Below are 25,711 nucleotides of genomic sequence, written 5' to 3'. Positions count from 1 at the left end.
TCCCTTGATCAACTTCAGTGGTCTCCTGATCTCCCACTACTCTTGCCATATTGCAATCCATTTCTCCACTTGGCAGTCTGAATGATTCTTTTAAATATAAGTCAGATCTCATTACTTCCGTACTCTCAACCTGCTAATAGTTTCCCATCAGACTCTGAATAAAAGCCAAAGTCCATTCCAGGGCCTACAAGATCTACATGCTTTTGCCCGTGGCTACACCTCCAACCTCTTTTCCTATCACTCTCCCCGACCACTCACTGGCTCCCTTACTCTCCTTCAACTACAATACCACTTAGAAGACTCAGGGAATTTTGCATTTGCTATTTCCATTGCTTGAAGTATCCTTGACTGAGATATGAACATGGCATGTTACTTCAGTTTAATCAAGTTTCTGGACAAAGGTCACCTCCACAAAGAGGCCTCCCTGACCACTATATGTAGTACTACAGTACCCTCTGTCATTCTCTATTCTCTTATCTTGCTTTATTTTTCTTCATAATACTCATGACTGAAGGGAATTATATTTTTGTCTGTTTTTCCCATGAAAATGAGAACTTTGTTTTATTCATAACTATAGCCCAAGGGTCCAGAATATGGTCAGTGCTCAATAATTACTTGTTCAGGAAATGGGTGAATGAATGAATGAACTGTATGATGAGTTATATCTTAAAATTATTTCATGATTATAAACATAAATACACAGTCAATCCTCATTATTCATGGATTCCATATCTGTGAATTTGCCTACTTGCTGAAATTTATCTGTAACCCAATCAATACTTGCAGTGATTTTGTGGTCATTCAGAGACATGCACACATGCAGAGTGGTGAAAAAATTTGAGTTGTCTTCAGTGCATGTTTCCAACTGAGGTTGAACAAGGGGACACTGTGCCTTCTTGTTTCAGCTCTCACACTGTAAACAAGTGTCCTTTTGCAACCTATTTAGTACCATATTTTTCTAATTTTTGTGCTTTTTTGGGTGGTTTTGCTTTTTAAAATGACCCCCAAGCACAGTGCTGAAGTGCTGTCTGGTGTTCCTAAGTGCAGGAAGGCTGTAATGTGCCTTACAGAGAATATACTTACGTTAAATAGGTTTCATTCAGGCATGAGTTATAGTGCTGTTGGCTGTGAGTTCAATGCTAATGAATCAATCATATATATTAAATATGGTATCTTTAAACAGAAACACACATAAACAAGGTTATATATTGATTGCTTGATGAAAATTGTATGACCAGAGGCTCGCAGGAACCTAACTCTGTATTTCCCGTAGAAGCAATGATTCAATATTCCCTAATTCAATGTTTACAATGACTTTATAGAACATAACTACTACAAGTAACAAGAATCAATTGTATATACCACACAGAAGACACAGAAAACACAAAAATACTACTGACAACAAATATTACTGTTACGTATATTATGATTAATAAAATTTGGATCTTATTGTCTATTATTTTATTTGAATTTACTATATTATTTGTATTCACCATGTCATTAAAGTTCATTGAAGGCTTCATTTTATTCAAAATATATTACATTATATGTATGTTCTATGATTCATTTTATTATTTCTTTTAATTCTTAGCTCTTTTGTATATTTCCAATTATTCAGTGTTACAAATAATGTTACAAAAGAAATTTTTTTTTTTTTTTTTTGCAGTACGCGGGCCTCTCACTGTCGTGGCCTCTCCCGTTGTGGAGCACAGGCTCCGGACGCGCAGGCTCAGCGGCCATGGCTTACGGGCCCAGCCGCTCCGCGGCATGTGGGATCTTCCAGGACCGGGGCACGAACCCGTGTCCCCTGCATCGGCAGGTGGACTCTCAACCACTGCGCCACCAGGGAAACCCACAAATGAAATTTTTGTGCATAAATCTTGGTACCCATTTCTGATCATCTTCTTAGGACAAATTAAATGTTTGCAATTAGTTTGAGGCTCCTGATACATTTTCCTTTCCGAAAAATTGAGATCATCTTGAACTTGGACCATTAATGCGTATGTATCTCCCCTATACCATCTGTGTCAGTACTGAGTATGTGACAGTTTGTTTTTAAACTTTGTCACTTCAATAGCTGAAAAATTGTATATTATTGTTTTATGTGTATTTCTTCCATTACTGATGAGGTTGAATATTTTTGGTACGTTTGTCTTCTGAGAACATTCTGCCCATGTGCCATTTGTCCACATGGATGGCACATGTATTAAAATTGTTTCTAATGAATTTCTAAGTTGGGATATTAACTGAAATAATTAATAGAAGTGTAAGATATAACTCATTTTCCTTTGAAGAACTCCTATTCAGTGTGATTTCTAATAGTAAAAGATACATGACTAAATGCCCAAATTAATTTACAGCATGCCCCACACTTCCATGGAATAGATAGCTGAAGAAAAAGTGATATATTTAAAACAAGGGATACAAATGTGCAACTCAGGGACTGTAAGTCCTTATACAATTAGAATTAAATAAACAAGTGTTTAGTTGGTGACCATATCCCTCAAGAAGGGTGAGCAATAGAGATATTCTTTGTTCATCACCACAGGGTGTGTTACTACTCTCTGTGAAAATGTAGAAGGAAAAATGAATTGAATGAAACCCTAAATCCTGACAATACCATTTTATATATTTATCAGTTTACTATAGTTTTAAAGTAAAACAATAAGTGTTTGTATTTATATGATTTCATTGGGTGTTTCTAATGGTAATAATTAATTTCCCATTAAAATCCAGAATTTATTAAGGTTTATATTGCCTTCTCAGCTTATCTTAAATTTATGAGTAAAAATTTCATTTTTCATATTTTTTTAACTGTGTTTTTGATATTACTCTCAGTGTTGTTATAATGAAAAGAATAAGTGATATAGAAGTAGCCAAAATCTTAGCTCTTATTAATTGTGTGACCTTGAGCACTTTATTTAATGTTTCTGAGACTCAGTCTCCTTTTCTCTAAAACCAGGCTTACTGCAGTGCCAGGCACTTAGTAAGCCCTTTATAAATGGTAGTGGTTAATATTATCACTAGTATTAGAAAAAAATGCAAAATTAAGTGAAGAAGCAATAGCTAGCATAAACATTATCCTTGGGTTTTGTGCTACAAATGCAAGCAGAATCCATTCCTTAAAAATGCATGTAAAATAAATGTTTTATTATCATTTGTATTAGTTATTATAATATTTTAAATTCACACCTTTTATATGTTCCCCTAAACATTTACTATTAATTATTTAGAACATTCAATTAAAACTATACATTTTTTCTTTTCTTCCATGTTTACACATACTAAGGACAAAGATATCCTATCAGAATAGGATAATGGAAATTTTATGGTCAACTCTTAAATGTGGAATAATAATTCTTCCATCAGAGCTTGGAGATGTCATTCAAAATGAGATGAGCCTATATGATCACGTTTTTAGAGTCTAATTTCAAAAAGACTATGAGATGGAAAAAAGTAAAAGAACATGTAAAGAAAAGAAAATTAATGACATCATATGTTATTTCAGAGTGCTTTATGATTTAACAAGTGAATTTTGACCTTCATTTTTTAAATGGGGCTGAACAAACGTAAAAAACCTGATCAAAATCATCTGGAATTAATATCTTTATGCTAGCTTGAATGATAAATCATTATTTATATATAACAGTTTTCTTTTAAGGCATATCCACACTGAATATCTAATTTTATTATCATAATCACCTGAGGGATAAATATGACCACCTATATTTTTCAAATTAAGAAATGTTATGATACAATGAGGAAAAAGGCACTGAGAGGTTAAGTGGCAAAACTATGATCCAACAAGTAGGTAGTAACAAAGTTGAAACTAGAATATATATGTTATGATTCTCATCCTTGGTCATATTATTTCTAGCATGCGTCTCTTTCAGATATGACTGTACCAGAATTCTTTGACACAGAGCTATTAGCTTCCAGTAGGAGTCAGGGTTTTTTTCCCCTCACTATTTCAATGACTCTTCTAATAGAAATGCCAGCTCCATTCTGACTGTTTTACGTGGAAATACTCTAAAGGAGTTTGGGTCATATAAAATTAGCATAAGTCAATATTATATTTGCTATTTACTATAATTTACCTCATCAACTTGTAGAATCCCAATTCCAGAAAAAGACCCAGTTAAATTCAAGAAATCACCCCAGCCACGTAGTCCCCTGTGTTCAAGACACGTTTGAAACGTGTAAAAAATGGAGAATGGGGGAAGCTTATTAGGTAGATCTGATACTGTTCTTTCCTCTTCCAAAATCACCAACCCTAATATCCCTAAACCAGATTCATCCTTATTGATGAACCCATCAAAAGAACTGGTAGTGGTAAAAACTGCAGTGACAGCAACCAAGTTGCTTACCAGATTCTACCAATTTCCCCTGGTGGTACAAGGGAATCTCCACTCAGGACAGGAGCCACCTCTTCCTATGATTCTGCCATGGTGGCAGAGAGCTGGTTTTTTCTTCATTTCTTTCACTCTTCCCTCTTCCCTTACTCTCCTCTCTCTACCTTGACATTACTACTTAACATCAGTCCCTAAACCTCTTGCATCAAATATGTCCCTGTGTTTTACTTCAGGAGTCAATCACATTTTAACATTTGCTGTATGAATATTCATTTTTCACCTAACAAGACTGTATCCACAAGGAGATTAAATGAGCAATATTCCCACATATCCTCTTTCCTGACATTGAAGCAAAGACACAATGATAACAATGAGAGCAGTGACAGGTTCTTGGTGAAAATTTTACCTCAGGATGTGCTCAGGACATGTTAGGACTCAATGATATACAAGACAGCATAATATTGACAACAGCTATGGAAAAGAAACATTCACCCTGAATGTTTACATGGCATATAATGTGCTTGGTGATTTTCTTAACTTTTTTTTCCTTTTTAATACTAGAGTGTACCCATCCACTCTCAGACTAAAGGACACTTTGACAAAATCCTTAAGTGACATACAACTTGCTGAAAAACAGTAATTATTTACAGTAACATCAGATCAACTCTGACAGCAGTTATTTATACAATGCATGTGATCATTATAACTAAGCACAGGTAAAAACAAGAGGACCTTTTGAATTAAAACGTAATACCTTTCTCACTATTCATCATTCATTACACATTTTAAAAATACAAATGACCGCCTATTAAAAAATGCTTTATTAAAGCATATATCCCTGGTGCACACAGGTGACCAGCTGAATTTTCACAAACTGAACACACCCATGTCACCAGGATCCAGATCAAGAAATAGAATGTGACCAGCACCCCAGAGGCCTTCACATGTTCCCTTCCAGCCATTAACCCACCCCAAAACTAACCATTTATAATGATTTCTAACATCCTATTGACAGATTAGTTTTGCCTTAAACAGCTAATTTTAAAGAAAACATTTTGAAGACCTGGGCGCAATGTGTAAGAAGTTGAAATTAAGTATCTGCAAATATATTTTAGCTATTTTAAGTATCCAGAAAGTTTCACTGGGGTTAAATAAAGATGGCAGCTAAGATCAGGTGGAGGTTTCAAAATCATTCACTGAGCTGACTTTACTATGCCAATATGGTGTTAGATTTTCCCCTTGAAAAAGGAAACTATGATAACATACATTATTTCAGAAAGCATCATGCCAGGATGCAGCCAGGATGCAAAAGAGTACAGGATATTGTAATGCAAAAGAGTATAGGATCAAGCACCAAACTAAGAAGCTCAAGTAAGTACTATGGTAGAAGAGGGGAAGTGAGAGACGCCTGAAAGCCAAAGCAGTTGGGGAAGGCTTCATAGAGGGCCATCAAAAGATACATACATTAGGCTCAAAAGGGCTGAGAGAAGAGGGGGGAATTTCAGTTTAGAAAAACACAGAAGCCTAGGCTCTGAGACAGGCTGGGCCATGAAGTGGGTGTGAGACAGATGAGCTATGCATACAGTTCTCTAGCAGAAAGAGATTCTGGGTTGCAAAAGCTAAGGTACCGTAACAAATGTCTATAAGTCTATAAAAAATAGCTGATTTATATTGAAGCATTTTACTCAAGTACAAATGGCCATGGTCTCTGCTTCCTTTCACTGTTCCCTGAAGATATGAATGTTTTCAATAGTTTCCTGTAGAAATGAAAATTAATTATAGGGTTTATATGTTATGAATTATAAACACTGTTTCGTAATGACTAGATTACTGACCAGTAAGAAAACATGACTCTCTTTCCTAAGTCCTTTTGACATTTCAGGTTGAAAATATATTTTCTATGCATGTGTTGGACCTCTTGTGATTTGTACTATTTTAAAGAAATTCACTTTGTTTAAAAAAAAAAATTGGACCTAAGTGTCCACTGACAGATGAATGGATAAAGAAGATGTGGCACATATATACATGGAATAGTACTCAGCCATAAAAAGAAACGAAATTGAGTTATTTGTAGTGAGGTGGATGGACCTAGAGTCTGTCATATAGAGTGAAGTAAGTCAGAAAGAGAAAAACAAATATCGTGTGTTAACACATATATATGGAATCTAAAAAAAAAAAAAAATGGTTCTGAAGAACCTAGGGGCAGGACAGGAATAAAGACACAGATGTAGAGAATGGACTTGAGGACACGGGGAGGGGGAAGGGTAAGCTGGGACGAAGTGAGAGAGTAGCATTGACATATATACACTACCAAATGTAAAACAGATATTTAGTGGGAAGCAGCCACATAGCACAGGGAGATCAGTTCGGTGCTGTGTGACCACCTGGAGGGGTGGGATAGGGATGGTGGGAGGGAGGGAGATGCAAGAGGAAGAGGATTACTGTAGCTTTGTAGTATGGTCTGAAGTCAGGGAGCCTGATTCCTCCAGCTCCGTTTTTCGTTCTCAAGATTGCTGTGGCTATTCGGGGTCTTTTGTGTTTCCATATAAATTGTGAAATTTTTTGTTCTAGTTCTGTGAAAAATGCCAGTGGTAGTTTGACAGGGATTGCATTGAATCTGTAGATTGCTTTGGGTAGTAGAGTCATTTCCACAATGCTGATTCTTCCAATCCAAGAACATGGTATATCTCTCCATCTATTTGTATCATCTTTAATTTCTTTCATCAGTGTCTTATAATTTTCTGCATACGGGTCTTTTGTCTCCTTAGGTAGGTTTATTCCTAGATATTTTATTCTTTTTGTTGCAATGGTAAATGGGAGTGTTTTCTTGATTTCACTTTCAGATTTTTCGTCATTAGTGTATAGGTATGCCAGAGATTTCTGTGCATTAATTTTGTATCCTGCTACTTTACCAAATCAAAAATAAATAAATAAGAGGAAGAGGATATGGGGATATATGTATACATATAGCTGATTCACTTTGTTATACAGCAGAAACTAACACACCATTGTAAAGCAATTATACTCCAATAAAGATGTTAAAAAAAGGAATAATAACAGTACCTGATGAAAATATAGCAAATATTTGAAAAACCATACTGAAAAAGAAACCTCATTTTCATTACTGGAAATGGCTATATCACCAACCCATTACTTTAAAAACTGACAAATAAAGGGAATAAATTGAGCATTTAGCTTAACTTTCCTGTATGAGCTATATTTCAGCAAAGCCAATAGTTGCTGAGGAAAGTCTTTTACAGAACATTTCTAGCCAATAAATGCAGAAAGTATAGTAAAATTAGAAAGTCACCATTCTGCAACCTCTAATAAAATAATGGATCAGGGCAATAATCATCGTAGGTGCTAAGACCACTAGGTGAAATTTGATAAGGAACTTTATAAGAAAGAAATCAGGCTGACACCATCTGAAAGTGGAACATCCAATATTATGTCTCTTCATGTGATACAACAAAAAGTACATAGCACTTGCTTCCAAAAAAAAAAAGAAAGAAAAGAAGAATAAAACAAAGAAACACTGCTCTAATCAAGCCTCCAGTTCTAATTTCTCATGTACAAGAAATAAGGAGGCTAGCAAAAAAGTTAAACACCAGAAGAAACCAATCAACCACATTCAGAATCCAGCACATTCTTCACGATAATTAACTTGGTTTATTCAATAAACAATAGCATTTTTTAACAAAAAAAGGAGAAACAATTATAAATTAAAAGAGTTAAAAATATAAAAACCAAATGCGATGTGCACATTTTGTTTGCACCCTGATTCAAATAAACTAAGTCTAAAAAACACTTTTGAAATAATCAAGGAAACTTGGACTGGGTATTAGATAATGTTAAGAAATTGTTCATTATGTTAGGTATGGTAATGGCATTGATTTGTGTTTAAAAAAATATGTCCTTATATGTCAGACATATATTATGCATATAATGTGCATAATAAACTAGTAACTCTAGTTAGATGATAGGATAGTTGGAGTTTTCTTTAAAGGCTGAAATATACCTGCAAAAACACTATCACCGTCACCAGTAGCAGTAGTAGTAGTGGTAGTAGTAGTAAGGATGGGAAATAAGACTAACAAAATGTTTTATAATATGGAAACTGAATACTAGGTACACTAGGGTTCATCATATTTTTCTCTGTAATTCTGTTTATATTTGAAAATTTCCATAATAAAAATAATTTAAGCCTCAAAAAAAAATTGGGGTGACCTGGTGAGAGTAAGGAAGAAAGTATATCAAACTGGAAAATGTATGAATTAGACTCCCTAAAACTTAATATTCCTCTCAATTTTTATAAGATTTTTATGGTGTCAATATGATAGAATGTAATTCATTCAGCAAAATTATTTATTTGAGATAGTGTAGGAAAGGTCCAAAAAAAGCTAAACAAACAATTTAACTTTTTTATTAAAATGATATAGTGGTACAATGTATACTCAGTTTTATTCAGACTGCTAACATCTAAGTAAGGTCAATTCTATTGACATTCTGTTAACATTGGTTTATTATCATTCTGTGCTTCTAAAAAGTTAGACCAAAACACAAAGTTGTTTTTTTAAAAAAAAATTTATTGGAGTATAGTTGCTTTACAATGCTGTGTTAGTTTGTACTGTACAGCAAGGTGAATCAGCTATACGTATACATATATCTCCTGTTTTTTGGATTTCCTTCCCCTTTAGGTCACCCCAGAGCACTGAGTAGAGTTCCCTGTACTTTACAGTAGGTTCTCAAAAGTTATCTATTTTATACATAGTATCAATAGTGTATATATGTCAATCCCCATCTCCCAATTCATTCCATCCCCCCCTTCCACCTTGGTATCCATACATTTGTTTTCTATGTCTGTACCTCTATTTCTGCTTTGCAAATAAGATCATCTACATCATTATTTTAGATTCCACATAATATGTGTTAATATACGATATTTTTCTCTTTCTGACTTACTTCACTCTGTATGACAGTCTTTAGGTCCATCCACGTCTCTCCAAATGACCCAATTTTGTTTCTTTTTATGGCTGAGTAATATTCCATTGTGTATATATGTGCCACATGTTCTTTGTCCACTCCTCTGTTGATGGACATTTAGGTTGTTCCATGTCCTGGCTATCGTAACTAGAGCTGCAATGAACACTGGGGTGCATGTATCTTTTTGAATTATGGTTTCCTCTGGGTATATGCCCAGTAGTGGGATTGCTGGGTCATATGGTAGTTCTATTTTTAGTTTTTTAAGGAACCTCCATACTGTTCTCCATAGTGGTTGTACCAATTTACATTCCCACCAACAGTGCAAGAGGGTTCCCTTTTCTCCAAACCCTCTCCAGCATTTATTGTTCCAAAACAGAAAGTTGAAATCTGCTAGGACATCCTATGGTTTCATACTTTCTCACATCTTGGGTCCTATGAGTTACTGTACATTGAATGCTCTAAAAACAGTAGGATTTTGTCCCATAACTCAAAAGATTTTTCAATAAAACAGTAGATAGTATAAAAGTAATTTTTTTGTTCAGTCATTAGAATAAAAGATGTTTCGGCAGTTAGATATTACGTTAAGACAGTTGGCTGCCATTAGTTCCTATGAGACTTTTAATCCTTACTGTTCACCATAAACCTTTATGGTATGGCAGTCTCCATAAGTTTAGATATTCTCCATTAAGAGCTCGATTGTTTCCAATTTTAACTTTCTCCATGAAAGAAGTAAAACATGGACCAGGAAATATTGTTAAGTCATGGTGTCTTCTTTATTCTAACTTATCTTGTTTCTCCTCTTGTATTTACAGTAAACAGTAATTTTCAGGTTGCTATTCTCAACTTGTCAACTTCCCATAATGCCTTATTTTGAATACGCCTGCTGTACTAAAAGGATATACAATGATTCAATGTAGTAAACATTTATTGAGCATTTACTTCTCTCTGAGATGCTGAGCTAGCACTGAGTCTGTTGGGACAAATGGGGCATATTCCTTGCCACTGAGGTACTCAACCTAGGAGGTACAGAGAGAAGCATACAATGAAATAAAAAAATGCAAACGTGGCAGGTGCTGTATTACTAATAAAGCTAAAGTACTGCTGTGACTCAGAGAAAGGAAAGGGTATTTCTGTCAAAATGGGGATAGAGAGACTGGAGTACTATATAGAGGAAGTGGCATTCATACTCCAGTAAATCTTTTATTTGGTCAGAGTTGATTTTCTATGTTTTCCAATATGTGAGCATGAATCTCTGTTGTATATTTTAGACCACAAAGGAAGGAAAAGTGGAGCTGAAATGTATGTAATAAAACAATAGACAAAGGTCTGCAAACCTTCATTGACTGTGTGATCGTGGGCAATTCCTTCGTCATTCTGGGCCTCAGTTTTTCAACTGTAAAATGATGAATTTGGACTAAATGCCATCTTGGGTCTCTTTTAGCAGGGACAAGATGATCTCTAAGGCTTCTGCTAGCTCTGGAGTTTCAGAAAATGTTGTTTTGTTTTTTTGCATTCCCCCAACTTTTTTTTAACTCTGCTATGATGTTACTTTTCCTTTATCTCATAGATTTTTCCCTACCATATTTCCTCTAATCTAAACTTTCATCATGATTAATCCTGTGAAGAAGTCAGAGTGGGTAAATAGCTAATCAGAGTTACTAATATAGCATGGAAAGATGGCAGATTATCAAAAGGTATGGTTGGTCATTAAAATTTATAATAGTTGATTTAAAGCATAAGAAATTAACACTGCTTATAGAAAACTTAACCAACTTTTATTTTGTAGGATGGCAGTAATTTAACTGAAGTGAAACTCATTTTGGAGGTATGCAAAACCTCAGGATTAATAGTCCCTTCAAATACATTAATATAATTTTCTCCTGCTGAATGGAATAGTTTTAATTAAACTTTACTAACCCTTTTGGTTTAATCCCTGGAGCTGACCTATAAAACACTAGAGGTTTTACATCAAACTGTAAAAATCCTCAAAGCCGAAAGTTAAAGTGATAGCCACAGGGTGGGGAAAAACAATGAAGGATTTACAAAGTAGGTCTAGTAAACCAGCAGTGCTTTATACAATACAGATCTATATATCTATTATATATAATTATAAATACATATATAATCTTTAAAATTATTCATTGGGGACAAGGTAATGGTGGTTTATCAAATAAATTTTCAATATTTTAAAGGCATTAGATTCTCTATAGCAACCACTTTTTTTCTCTCTAAAGACTCATTGGTATGTCAAACAGGAATGAGAGGACCTGCAGATTTATAATTTAACTTGGAAGAAAATGACGAGAGAAATATTATTTTATGAATTCCACTGGTAATAAAATTCCATTGTACTGTTTGATTCTGAACTTCATAAGGGCGGCTTGCCTCCCGCACTCCCTGCAATAATAACTAAATAGATAAATAAATAAGTGAAACCAAAGCAAAACCAAACCACTCTCCAATTCTTTAGGCAATGCTTCATAAACGTTTCCCACCCAAGAGCCCCTAATGGAAGAGAAGATTGAACACGCTCCCCAAGGGATCTGCGGCAAGTGTGAAATTTCTTTGAAGTCATCTGTTTTATTTTAAAAATTCATGTGAATTTTGCATTCCACTCCATAATATATATCTGTGTTAATGTAAAATGATGTGTTTTCTCCCAATATCTTTGAGTTACTGAGCTCTAGGAAAATATGCTAAGTTTATACCATAGCTTTGCATTGTCCAAGATGCACACAATTTTAGAAGGTTAGCTTAACAAGGAACGAAGGCAATTTATAAAATACGTTTTTCCATGAATCCCACGTATTTCTTACTTTCAGCTTTCTTTTCACTTCAAGGTAATTTTTTTTTCTTTGTCAGTTAATTTGAGGTCTATAACTTTAGTACTGAGCTGAAATACATTTATTTGCTATAGCAGACAGAAAAGATCCTTATTCTATCAAAATAGGTACTTGGGTTTTAATAATCAAAAAACACAGAAGGGGGGAGGGATACATTAGGTGTATGGGATTAATAGATACACACTATTATATATACAATAGATAGGCAACAAGGATTTACTATATAGCACAGGGAACTATATTCAATAGCTTGTAATAACCTATAATGGAAAAGAATCTGCAAAAAGATACAGGTATATATAACTGAATCACTTTGCTGTACACCTGAAACTAACACAATATTGTTAACCAACTATACTTTAAAAATAAAAATAAAAAGTAAAGAGAGAATTTTCAAAGGTATAAGAAAAAAACAAAAACAAAAGAAGATATTAGTAATCATACAATTATTCTTGAAATACGAGTTATATAACTGAATTAGTTTCATCTTATCTATATCACTCCAGTTTAAAAAGACAGGTACTTTTTTCTTTTTGTAGGCAATCATTTCACAAGGAGATTGTCCAAAATCATGGAAAATGAATTAATATATAGTGTTGATTTATTTTTATTTTTGCTGGTTGGTTGTGAATATAGATATGCTTGCTATATACACAGTACTGGAGGTGACAGAATGTGATTCAAACAGGACTGAAATCTGTATTAAGCAAAAAAGACAAGTTAGACTTAGACACCAAGGAAAAGTATTTAACTATAAATAAGAAGTTAAGTGGCTTGACCTTTCAAACCACATTCTGTTTTTTCTTGCAAACTAAATTCACAAGTATTTTGTTCTAAGGCTTTAGTAGCAAAACATTAAAAAAAAAATAAGGAAATGGATTCTGAACAGTGATTTGACAAATAATAGTCAATTGTCTTAGAGGACAGGGCAGGTAAGATTTCCAGGCATATGATGCAGGATGAAATCGTACACAGAGACAGAATTATTAGAAAGGAATAAAAACAGCTCAAGAGAAAATACTTCTGAACACATGAGAACTAGAAGGAAATGAAAGGGGGATGCAAGCAGGCAGAATGTACTTAAGAACTTGTTGAGTTACAAACTCTGAGTCTAAATTTCATAGGGAAATAAAAAGAACTAGTCAAAATAACTTGAGAATGGGGATTGCCGCAGCCCAAACACAAAGATAGGAAGAGGATTTCTGGCAAGTCTTTCGAATACAATGGCAGGAAGACTACACGAAAGCAGAAATAAGCAAAATACAACAGAGAGGTTTTGCTCTTGAAATGGATAAGAAGAAAGAAGTTGGTGATATCGTAAAAGAAAAATATGAAAGGATTTACCAAAAGCCCAGATATAGGAAACAAACAAATAGAACTGAGTATAATACATAATTGGCTGAGACTAGAGAAACTATAGGTACCCTTATGATTGTTCTCTTCCAACAAGACAACAGCAACAACTGTAATACTCATTAAATTAAAGGAATTAAAGAAATTTCATTAACTTCATTAAATTCAAGAAATATGTTGAGGATGTGATCAACAATACCAGACTGGCAGAGATGATCACTGAACAATATTACACAAACGACTTTCTGGGCTTTATAGACACACTTTTTTTCTCCTTCAACGGACACTAACAGGTTTATATGGTTTGTAATAAACTCGGGAAACATATGCTTTTGAGTCCTTACTGAAAGTCCTCTGAGTTATAGAGAAGCAGAATTACTATAGTGCAGTTTCAAATATAAGATTTACGGCCTACTCTTCTTATCCAAGAGGAAAAATGTACTTCTCCACATACATCACCTCACTTTCAAAAAATGTTTCCTTGACCCTTCTTCCTTTCTTTCACTTTTCAACTTCTTCTAAAAGTAGACAATACTTACTAACCAACAAAACTAATCTGTTCGAATTAAAGTCTTGGAGACATTTTTGTTCCTCCTCTCCTGTTCTTCACTGGTGCCAGGTTCTGCCCATTCTAGTCCTTCAATGATGCCCTGCCACCTATCTCATCAAGATCAGACTGCTTAGCATGACACTGAAGTCTCTGAAATGGCTACCTTACTGCTTCAGCCTGATAGTCAATGACTCTTTCACCATCCTAACACATTCCGCCACTGTGCCTTCTCATATTGTCTGCTCTCTGGACAGCATACCCCTTTTCCATGTCAGTAAAAATCCTATTCTCATGCTTCACCCTATTGGCCTCCTCTTATCTATCCATTCAAAGTTTCTTTCTCTCTCATCTAAACCACAGTCCATTATCTTTTCCTGTAGCACTTCTCATATTCATCTTTGTTTTATAAAGTATTTGTGTATATGTCTTTTCTTCCCTTCTAGATTTTAAACAAATTCAAGCAAGAACTATCTCACGATCATTTTGATATCACCAACAGCCCCAGGGTATGGTTCCTTTGCAAATAATATACACTTAAGTATTTATGAAATGAAAAAATATACTATTTGATCAGAGATATGAAAGCTTCAATAACCTAGAGTGCTAAAAAATAAAGTTGGTCAAAAGCAGGTCATTAAAACACACTATGCTGTCAAATATAAGCTAATGGAAACTATCTTCCTGCTTTTCTTATATCAGTAACCAAATAAAAATTACGATTAATGCTTATAGATTATTTAATCCTACTGTTTAAAATATTTACTTAGACAAGATGTAGTCTCAAAGCAGTTACAAATCAATTACCTTTGCTTGCACTTTCCACATGTTCCAGTTCTTCAGGAAATTTCAGGATATCCCGGTATTTTTCCTCACAAATTTCAGCAATAAAATGCAAGAGGGTTGTCTTTTGATCTGCTGATTTAGTATCTCGGATCTGGAATGGAATAACGACAATATTTTTAGTATTTTTTAATAATATATATAGAGAGACTTTTTCTTTTTTTAAAATTATTATTACTTATTTATTTATTTTTGGCTGAGTTGGGTCTCTTCGTTGCTGCACGTGGGCTTTCTCTAGTTCTGGCGAGTGGGGCCACTCTTCCCTGCAGTGTGTGGGCCCCTCATTGTGGTGGCCTCTCCCATTGGGGAGCACGGGCTCTGGGCGCACGGGCCTCAGCAGCTGTGGCCCACGGGCTCCAGAGTGCAGGCTCAGTAGTTGTGGCGCACGGGCCCAGTTGCTCCATGGGCATGTGGGATCCTCCCGGACCAGGGATTGAACCCATGCCCCCTGCATTGGCAGGTGGATTCCTAACCACTGTACCACCAGGGAAGCCCAAGAGACTTTTTCTTAAATAAGAGAAATAAATGAATAAATGAACTCAATTCATTGTAACTAATTAAAAAATTTTTTTAAATGTCTGGGGTAGTTCCTACTGGGGTCTAGTGACAATGCTCTGGATTTTAAAACGAACTCCGCATTTTAAAAGAGAGAAAGATGACCGAAAAAAGTAAAAAGTTAAACATGAATCCGTATTTCTTAAAATGTCTAGATTATTATAGCAAAATGAACTATTCTTTTCATGAGAAAAGAACATTCACTTAAGTATTGATAATAATAGTCCAAGTGAATGTGTGTTTATGTTATCAGCATTCTGTTCTTTGCTTTATCACAGAAATATATTCTTGAAAGCTTGATTCGTCTGTGAGGTAATATTTATTTCTGGCCATTGCTGCTGCAAATGAATGTAAAAGAGCAAGCACATTTTACCCTCGTTTACTTGCATGGGCCATCAAAAAAGAATAACTGAAGGCTTTTTATGCTGATTTATAAACAGAATCTGACCACACAATTGTGATAATATGTCAAATTTTATTTGCCTGCCTACACATTGTATCTTCTTTTCAGAGACACTAGAAAAGGGATGCTGTGGCTAGAATGATAAAAGTCTTTAAAGTATAGGACCAAAAATATCTATGATGAGAATCTAAGTGTTTTCTTTAATATAACTCTCATACTAGACTAAGCTGCAAATGAAATCAAGGATTTACTTCAAAACAAAGGATAAATATGGTATAAAGTATCAACTTTTCTCATTCTATTGGATGATTTAATTCTATAATCCTTAGATGACAGGTTTGTCCACTGATGTTCATACTGATTTGGGGTTTTCAGCTTTAAGGATTACTGTTTAGAATAAATGAATATTCTTTGCAAATAGGTTTATGAAAAGGCTGTGGAGGATATTTAGGTAATTACAGAGTAATTTAATCCTTATTGTTTTAGTATCTAAGGAAAAAAATTGTATTTAATCAATCAGTCCCATACTTTTTGTGCTACAGCTTTCTAACAACTGCTACGTTCCAATGATATGAGCAACTTAAGAGAAATGTTAGTCTTCAGGCTCAAAACAAACAGCCACAGGAAGCATGATGCTGATAACTGAAGTGGCCACAATGATTTCTTTTAGAATTTCTGGGATTACTATTTATCCCATGTAGGTAAAATATTTAAAATTTTGCATTATTATGTTGATCCACCAAACACTTTTAAGTACTACAAGGTTGAAATGACACAATTCAAGAACGAGCTATAAGAACAAAAACCAACAAAAACCTCAAGGGCAACTTGTCTTAAGTAAGGCTTGCAGCTGTAGAAGAATCACTGGGAGGTTCACTTTCCTAAAGAGAGGCCTTTACCGGAGATTGCAGTGTTATATGTTCACAAAGTGCATCCCCTTCAGAATATGCTGAATATTCCAAGTAATAAGGAAATAAACATTTTCTTTTTTTCTTACAAATTAATTGAATTCCTAAATCCTAAAAACATTAGGAGCTTAGGGAAACTGAAGGCATATCTTCCTAAAGGAAAGGCGATTGATCTATATTTTGTGAATTCTATGGAAACAAATTATTTACACATACACATACACATACACACACACACACACCAACTACAAAAACCCACCCAATTTTTTAGGACACTAAATTGTACAAGTATATCATAATTTTTTTTTTTAAATGCACATGGCGAATACAAGAAAGGAAAACACAAAAATAGAAAAATAGCACTGTGCTCATATGGGAATCTTCTGGGTGATTTAAAAATTTCCTTTTTGACATGCATGCTTATAAGTGCTTAATTTTCAGAAACTGTATTTGATAAATATTTATCCAGAAGGAGGGCCATAAATTTAATTCCTGTTAAAAAATTTAGTAGAGTCAATGGTTACATTTTTAAAAGATAAACAATACATAACATTTATATCATTAACTATTAAATATCTTTGTCGAAATCAGAAAGAGTGGTAGACAGAGTATGCATGTATTTTTTTAGCATTGTAACATTCCCTTCAAAGCAGGGACAAAGATGGCCAAGTGCCTATCCTGTCAAGCTGAGAAATACCTTGGTATGGTAGACAAACTGCTAAATTTGTATTGTAATATTTATTTTTTACATAACCTTAACACCAGGAGTTCATCTTAAGGTTTCAAACTGGCAGGGAATATGTGGTCTTTTAAATTTTTCTTTATGTGCATGATACTTAGACCAATCATTTAAAAATGAATATATATATTATATATATATTTAATATATATATAAAGGGAATTCCCTGGCAGTCCAGTGGTTAGGACTCGGCACTTTCACTGCTGTGGGCCCGGGTTTGATCCCTGGTCGGGGAACTAAGGTTCTGCAAGCCGTGCGGTGTGGTCAAAAACAAATGAATATATAATATTAAAATATAAAGGCAAAGCATTTTTACTTATTAAAGTATATTTACTTTGTATTATCATGTCTTCAGTCTCTCTTACCACATCTACATGATCCACACATTAGCCATCATCTCTCTCAGGACCTATTGTGTAGTTCGATGCCAAGTACAGAAGGCAATTAAGAACATTCACCTTCATCACTTCTAATGGCTAAGGGCATTTATGCAATAATTTGCCCTTCCAAGTGTACTAGCTGGATATAGTCATCTCTTGGGTTAGTACAAAGGTAATCTAATCTATGTTCAGAATCACTTCCAAAGTGTTTGGGTTAGTTTATTAAGAAATAAAATTTTCTTCCCTTTGATATCGGGTTAACTCAAAATTATGTTATTTTTACATTAACATCAAATATTCCAATAATACTTGTCCAGTTTGCCAGAGTCTCACTGGTAGCTATTCTGTAAGCATTTCAAGGTTCACTCCAGCCAGGAGCCAAGTGCCATTTTGCATCGTAGACTGTGCTTTCCCTCTCACCAGCTAGGCAGGGGTATGAGATAGATATAGGACTTCTCTTTATAACATGCAAAAGGATGAACAAAATGGTCACCCTATAATCCTCTGTCTTGTATATATTTTCAAACAATAAAAACACAAACAGTAGTTCCAGAAATTGGAATTATTTGAAAAACTAACATTTTACAATATCTTAATAAGGTGAGTTATTAACGAATGATAACAAAAAAAGAGTAATTCACTATATTCACTGATAAAGTGCCATCAGTTAATAAACCATATAGCGATTTTAATTATAATCCTCTGAACAATAAATGTTACACATAAAGATTAATAACTGAATTTATACTAACTGTATCTACCTAATCTTTAATAACTTTCTGAAATGGTACATGAATACAAAATACCTTTAACAAATTAACACCTATTTCTCTAGCAAATTCTGATCATTTCTTTTTTTCTAATAAACAGGAGTGCTATATTATGAAAGATAATATTTATATGTGATGTGTTCAAATACATTTCCAAAACTTCAGTTAGGCAGATAGCAAAATATCTGAATAACTAATTGCCTTGTAAAAGATTTTTTTTATTTTGAACACACTCATTCAAGCCTGAAAACCTGCAGTCTCTACCCTGTTTTTGAAATCAGGAGGTTTGAACACACAGAAGCCAGCACACAGCCAGAGAGCCTGAGCAAACAACATTTTAATCATCTACGTCAGTCACACACAATCTTTCTTCGAAGGACCCTTCTATAGGTAATTTTCCCTTCTACTGAGATCTTAAGCCTATTTCTTCTTGCTCTGTCGTCAGTGGAAACTGAAAATAACTGGTTGCTATCCTCTGTATAACCACCTCTCAGAGAATGAAAGCTCCCTTCTCAGGTGTCCTGTTCTCTTAAACCAAACAATTTCAGTTCATTTAACCTCGCCACACAGAAGTTAGTTTTCAAATGTTTAATTTTGTTAGGATGATTAGGACCCATTCAAAGTTTCCACTGCAAAGTCTCCCTTCAGCTACTAGAAAAGCACACAAACTTCTTGGTTTTACATTTAAGGCCCTTTTAGAGCTGGCCCTTGCCTACCTTTCTAATGTGTCCCCTGCTGCTTCCTGGTGCCCTACCCTTCACTTCAGTCTGATTACAACTGCTTGAACATACCATGCAATGTCATACCACTGTGCTTTTGTACATCTCGCTCTCTCTCTAGACCCTCCTCTCTTTTTTTTTTTTTCTATCTTCCAAGTGAATACCTACTCAAATTTCAAGACTACTCAACTACCCCCTCCTTTCTGAAGACTCCTCTAAGGAGTAACTGATGCCTTCCTTTGCCATATTCCTTCACTATAAACATTTCAACACAGTAGTTTCTTCCAGTCAGTATGAGCTCTTTCAAGGGAAGAGACCCTGTTTTACTAATTTTTATTATCCACAGTACCTAGGAGCATGCTAGGACATACCAGGGAGGCAATCAATGTTTTCTGAATCTGTTTTCCACTTGCGTGGGCTATAGAGCAGGACTTCTAAATTCAACTCTACTCTTGTTAAGTGTGTGTGTGTACATACATATACATATACATTATATATATATATATATATATATATATATATATATATATATATATATATATATATATATACACACACACAGAGACTGACCCCAAAGCCCAGCCTCTTCCAGGACACCATATTTGTTGAGAGTTATGTGAGAGTGAATGCCAGAATAAAGTTACAACGTGCCCCTTGGGAAATGAAGCACTATACGTTTATAAGGGGAGACAGGAGCAAAGCGATTATGAATGTAGAAGTACATTCGATGATCCACTGTGGGCTGGACACTAGGGATCAGAGATAAACAATGCATGGTACTTTCAAAGCCTCAGGGAACCCAGAATTTAGGAGACAACACAAAATTATACAGAAAGGAGATGACGTAGGAGAGTAATTTGGTGGTAAATGTCAAGGACTGATATAGTTAAAATGATAACTATGGTACATGTAAACAAAGGCAGAGAAAGGACAAATTCAAGACACATTGTGAAGACAAACAGGATTAAGTCACTGAAAAGAAATACTTGGGATGAGGGAAAGGGAAAAATCAAAGACTCCAAAAGTTTTTAGTTCTGGTGATTAAAAGAATGGTTGTATTGTGTCAATGATAAGGAAGCAATAACTCTAGAGTAAGCTGGCTTTGGGAAGGAGGTGGCAGTTCATTTTTTCAACATAAGTGGTAGGTAGCTATGTGGAGCTAATCTATGAGAAGGTGGTCATGGCCATTCCATCCTCTCTGCTTCATTTTATCCTATATGATTTCACCTAATAATGCTTCTTAAACATCCATATGATCACGTCACTCTCTTCCTTCAAAAATTCCAATGGTTCTCTACAACTCATATAATAAAGTTCACATTTCTAATCAGAACAGTTATTGAGCACAGCCTTTGGATTCAGACAGAACTGGGTTTGAACCTTGACTCTACCATTCAGTAGTTGTGTGACCTTGGGCAAGTGACCTAAACAATCTATGTCTCAGCTTTCTCATCCGTAAAGTGGGCATCAGATAACACTTGTAGAATTGAATAAGATAATGCATTATCATAACCATGATCATCATCCAGATTAGAAGTGATGAGAGGCTACTTTAGCTTCCCATCTTCACACAGAGTAAGTCATTACCATAACCTAAAAGTCCCTCTGTGGTCTGGTTCCCCATTACCACTGAGATCTTATTTCTAGCTATTATCCCTCAGCAGCCCCCTTCAACCATGCTGGCCTTCATTCAGCTGCTCCTTGAATTCACTAGGCATGTGTCTTACTCAGAGTCTGTGCATGTGCTTTTTCTCTGCCTGGAAGGTTTCGCTTTTACTCACTTGCATGCCTAGTTCCTTCCCATCTTTCAAGATCTATACTCAAAAGTCACTTTCTCATTATGGTCTTCCCTAGCTACTCTATCTAAAATTGCAGTCCACTCTCAAAACACCTCTTACCTCTTTCCCTCTTTTATTTTTCTCCATAGCAATTATCACAAATATACTATGTACCCTATTTATTTATTTATTTATTGTCTGTCTCTCTCTGCTACAATATCAGCTACACAAGTACAGGGTATGTTTTTCTTTTGTCTGCTTTGTTCACTTTCATACACTCAGCAACTAGAACAACAGCTGGCACATAACAGGCACTTAATACATATTTACTGAATGCACGGATGGATGAAGGTTTCCACCCATTTTCTTATGCTCTTCCTGACCTTAAATGCCTTCTTCCTTCATCAGGTGGTAGTAGCCTGTACCTCCTTTAAGGCGGAGGAGAACAAATATTTTTAACCCATCTATCATGTGCTTACGGGCCAGACACTTTGATAAGTGTTTTATATGGGTCACCTTTTTTAAAAAATCCTCAAAAGAATTCAGTTACTTAGTCATTAACAAGCCCATTTTATAGGTAAGAGACCAGGTTTAGAGTGCTTAAGTAACTTGACCTAGGTAAACAGATAATAAGACCTCGTGCCAGAACACAACATGGTTAACTTATGTACACTGGGTGTCTAATGCATAGTGGACTGAATTAAGTGTCATGGATGATGAAGGTGATGGGAGTTGGGGGCCAGGTCATTCAGGGAGAGCGGGGCTAATGATCCTCTCTTAACTTTCCTGAACAGAATTAATAAATTCTGTTTTTATTTTCCCATAGTGCCTTATATATACTCTAGTTACAGGGTTTATTCCACAATATATAATTTTGTTTATGCAAGGAGTCTCACCTACCAAATTGTGAACTCCCTAAGAAAGAGGAATACATCAATTTTGTTCAGTAAATGTTTGTTGAATGAATAAATGCTACAGAGAGGCCAAAGATAATGAGGACTGACTTGATGACTAGAGAAATCTTTGGTGACCTTCAAGCACAGTTTCAATACAGTGCCAGGGGTGCAGACTTAAAAACAATGCACAGCCAGAAAGAGGAGGTAACATGTAAGGTAATTTATTCAAAATATTGATTATGGATAATAAATAACTAGATAATAAAGGGGGCAGCAGAGCTGGCAGCTGGAAAATGGTGAGGCTAGTAAGGAAGGTTATTATAATTATTGGTACCGAATATGTTCACCATAATTAGGCCTGTGGGGATCAGGCAATGGAAGAAATAAGAATTAAAAATCATGAGAAAGGAAAATGGACGGACACTGACTATTTCACTGGTTCTCAAACCGTGGTCCCTGAACCAGCAGTATCAGCATCACCTGTGAACTTGACAGAAATGCAAATTTGGGGGCCACACACCAAATTGACTGAATTAGAAACTCTGAGGGCAGAGTCCATCAATATGTGATTTAATATACTGGCCAAAAAATTCTGATAGCACCTCCAGGTGATTCTGAGGCATGCTAAAGTTTGAGAACCACTAGACTTCTTTGAAGGAAATTTCCAGGCAAGAAAATGCTTGGCAATTGTCCACAGCTTGCTTGGGCCCTCTCATAATTACTTTCACATATAAAAAGTTGAAGTGCCGATATGATTTCAAAGCTTAGTGTCAATTCAAAACTAGAGAGGAACAGGCTAGCAATCTGTGGCATCTGAAGGACAGAATCACTCTGAATGTTCTTAATTTACATTAAAAATGAGACTGATTTGTATCATAATTTACCATCTACTTATGTAAGAGTAGATGACTCAAACAGTATGTCCCATGCTGTGAAGATTCTAAATACATTGTTCATAAGTCTTTTAAACTGTCCCTCATCCTTCACCCAAAACTGTATTGAAAATACACTCACATGATGTTGCAGTGTGTCTTGTCTACTCTGTATCATCAGAGTGATGGACTAGGTAACCCAGGAGATCATTTACCCCTTCCAACTCTAACTCAAGCTGCAAACTCACTTCTTACTGGCAAATCTGAATTAGTGTTTAAATATTTACTCAAGAATTTTTGAATCAGAATAACAAATGTCAGTTGCAGACATCAGGTTTCAATGCTTTCCCTAAAAAGTCTTGCCTTGCAAATGTATTTCACCAGTCCCAATTTCCGGGCTAATGTGTACTGGCTCTAAGTAGACAAACACCGTGACCCATATGTGAAACAGAGTTTCTTCGCATGAACCTACAGAGATCAGACAACAGCGGGTGAATGTAAAGAGAAAGAGGGCAAAGTGGGGGAAGCATCATCCCTGTCCATGACACAGGCACATTCTGATACTGCATCTCCAATGTCGGCAACAGCATTTGCGGTGGAAGGCCAAGAGTGAGAATGTGTTCCTGCGTTACCACACATTATGTAGGAACAAAGTTGTGGACCGTATGCCCCCAGCTAAAGAAATCTTACATCCAACTTGCAGAGTGGCCCAGAGAATTCTCAGAATGACTAAACAAGCAAATATTCAGCCAGCTGCCAGAGAATATTCTCTTCCAGAAGAAGCAAGAATGTGCAGGATAAACACCAGGTTTTCTTGCATGAATTGCTGTAGAATGAATATCAGAGATGAAACTGATTTTCATGTAAAGATTGTAAGAAATGCCGTGGTAAGGCAGAGTGGACGTTACTTAAGGAAAATTTTCAGGATGCGTTTAAGCAGGTCTAAGAGTATTAAAACTTCAATGTGATATAATCTAAAATATACAACAAAGTAGTGAATGTAACAAAAAAGAAGTAGACTCAGATTTAGAGAATAAACTAGTGGTTATCAGTGGGGAGAGGGAAGGGGGAAGAGAGGCAAGATAGGAGTAGAGGATTAAGAGGTACAAATTGTTATGTATCAAATAAGCTACAAGGATATATTGTACAACACGGGGAATATAGCCAATATTTTATAATGACTATAATGGAGTACGACCATTAAAATTTTTTTAAAATTGTGACTCACTATATTGTACACCTGTAACTTACATAATATTGTACAGCAACTATATTTCAATAAAAATTGAAAAAAACTTCAATGTGAGATAAAAGCCCATGTCTCTAGACTGTATCAGAAGGAAGGCCTTTCTAGACACATCCCCTCCTTTTTCCCCTGGTGTTTATACAAATGGCCACATGAAATTCAGCAAACTTATCAACAGGTCCTTTACTCAGGAAAACCCAGAATTGCCTAATCCCTCTGTGTCAAGAAAAGGGTTCTGACAGCTAGCAATGCCACATGATCCACATTTACATCGAATTGTCCTTAGAAGGAAAGGAGATAGTGAAATGCAGTGAAGGAATCTGGTTGAATCATTGGAATAAACCCACCTAGATTATCAATACGATCAGATCATTCAACTTCAGTTCTTTTAGCAAAAATTTTCCCTAATCATGGCTCCTTTTTTCCCTATTATATTTGTATATTCATGGAACAGTTAATATTTAAGCAATCAGGAATGCTCCAGTGCATATACCAAAACAACTACTCCTGCATGCCAGTCTTGGTACAGCACATGAATTCTAACGTTTGTCTCCTTTATTTAAACAAAATTAAGTTCTGTGCTCTCTGCCAAGGGTTGTTTACAAATTATTGCTTTCTTCAACACCACCACACGCTGCAATAACACTGAGAAAGATAATGTATTTTTAAGGATTGCAATTACCATAAAGACATTAGCTTTGTAGCAGAGACCAGACAGGTTTCATACATAGTTTCCTGGCTTTATTTCTAACTCTCACCCAAAATGCTTTTCTGGGTACTACATGACCAGGGCTGACGCTAATTCAGCCAAATGTAATCTAGGGTAGAAAGATGTCTTAATTCTTTATGTAGGCCTGACTGTCCCGTTTTTATGCTCTTGATTTCGGTATTAAGTGGTATTTCTTATAAAAAGGGAACAGATGATATCAACTGTGTAAAAATCAAGCAGTATAAGAGTTTTACACTTGTTAGCATAATTTATGGCAGCAATCTGTGAAAGGAGGGCTTAAACTTGAAACCATGACAACATGAAAATGGCATAAGGATTCATCTCAATTGCACCTCCAGGCCCAGCAGGACAGTGGTGATGTGAGTTTCCCGGAGAAGGCAAATTTTGCTTTTCTGTTCTTCCTGCTTCACCTCTCACCATTTCCCCTTCTAGCCCTACTTATGCATTCAAGGAGAATATCCTGCATATGCATTAGCCTGAAGTAGCCAGCACCAGTGGCAAATCAACAACCATTTTGTCCTTATTTGAGGAAAGGCCAGAAAGACTTAATGAATTATGTCTATACTTTAAAAAGAAAAGCTGGTCTGGCACTTTCAACGGCTCTTATTTAATCAACCTGCCTATAGGAGGCTTACCAAATAGAAGTTCTTCTGAGAATGGTTTCAACAAAATCAAGTTATTCTAAATTGGTATAGAAATAGTTTACAAGCATGAACATCCCTAAGGTCTTCAGTGGTTTCTCTCAGAAATGGTTTAAGCATTTAACTAAAACTTGTGGCCATTATTGTCATGAG

General features: G+C 35.4%; 1 protein-coding gene across 1 annotated transcript in view; it reads right to left on the bottom strand.

Annotated features, from left to right (window-relative positions):
• DIAPH2 (diaphanous related formin 2) overlaps window positions 1-25,711 on the bottom strand; it is a 924,369-nt gene that overhangs the window by 422,099 nt on the left and 476,559 nt on the right. The window contains 1 exon segment of the mRNA XM_032619577.1: window positions 14,886-15,015. Coding sequence (XP_032475468.1) covers window positions 14,886-15,015 — 130 coding nt within the window.

The sequence above is a fragment of the Phocoena sinus genome, chromosome X, assembly GCF_008692025.1.
Source record: "Phocoena sinus isolate mPhoSin1 chromosome X, mPhoSin1.pri, whole genome shotgun sequence".
Classification (NCBI taxonomy): Eukaryota; Metazoa; Chordata; class Mammalia; order Artiodactyla; family Phocoenidae; genus Phocoena; species Phocoena sinus.
The sequence above is the reverse complement of the archived record's forward strand: the minus strand, read 5'-3'. Positions and strand labels throughout refer to the sequence as shown.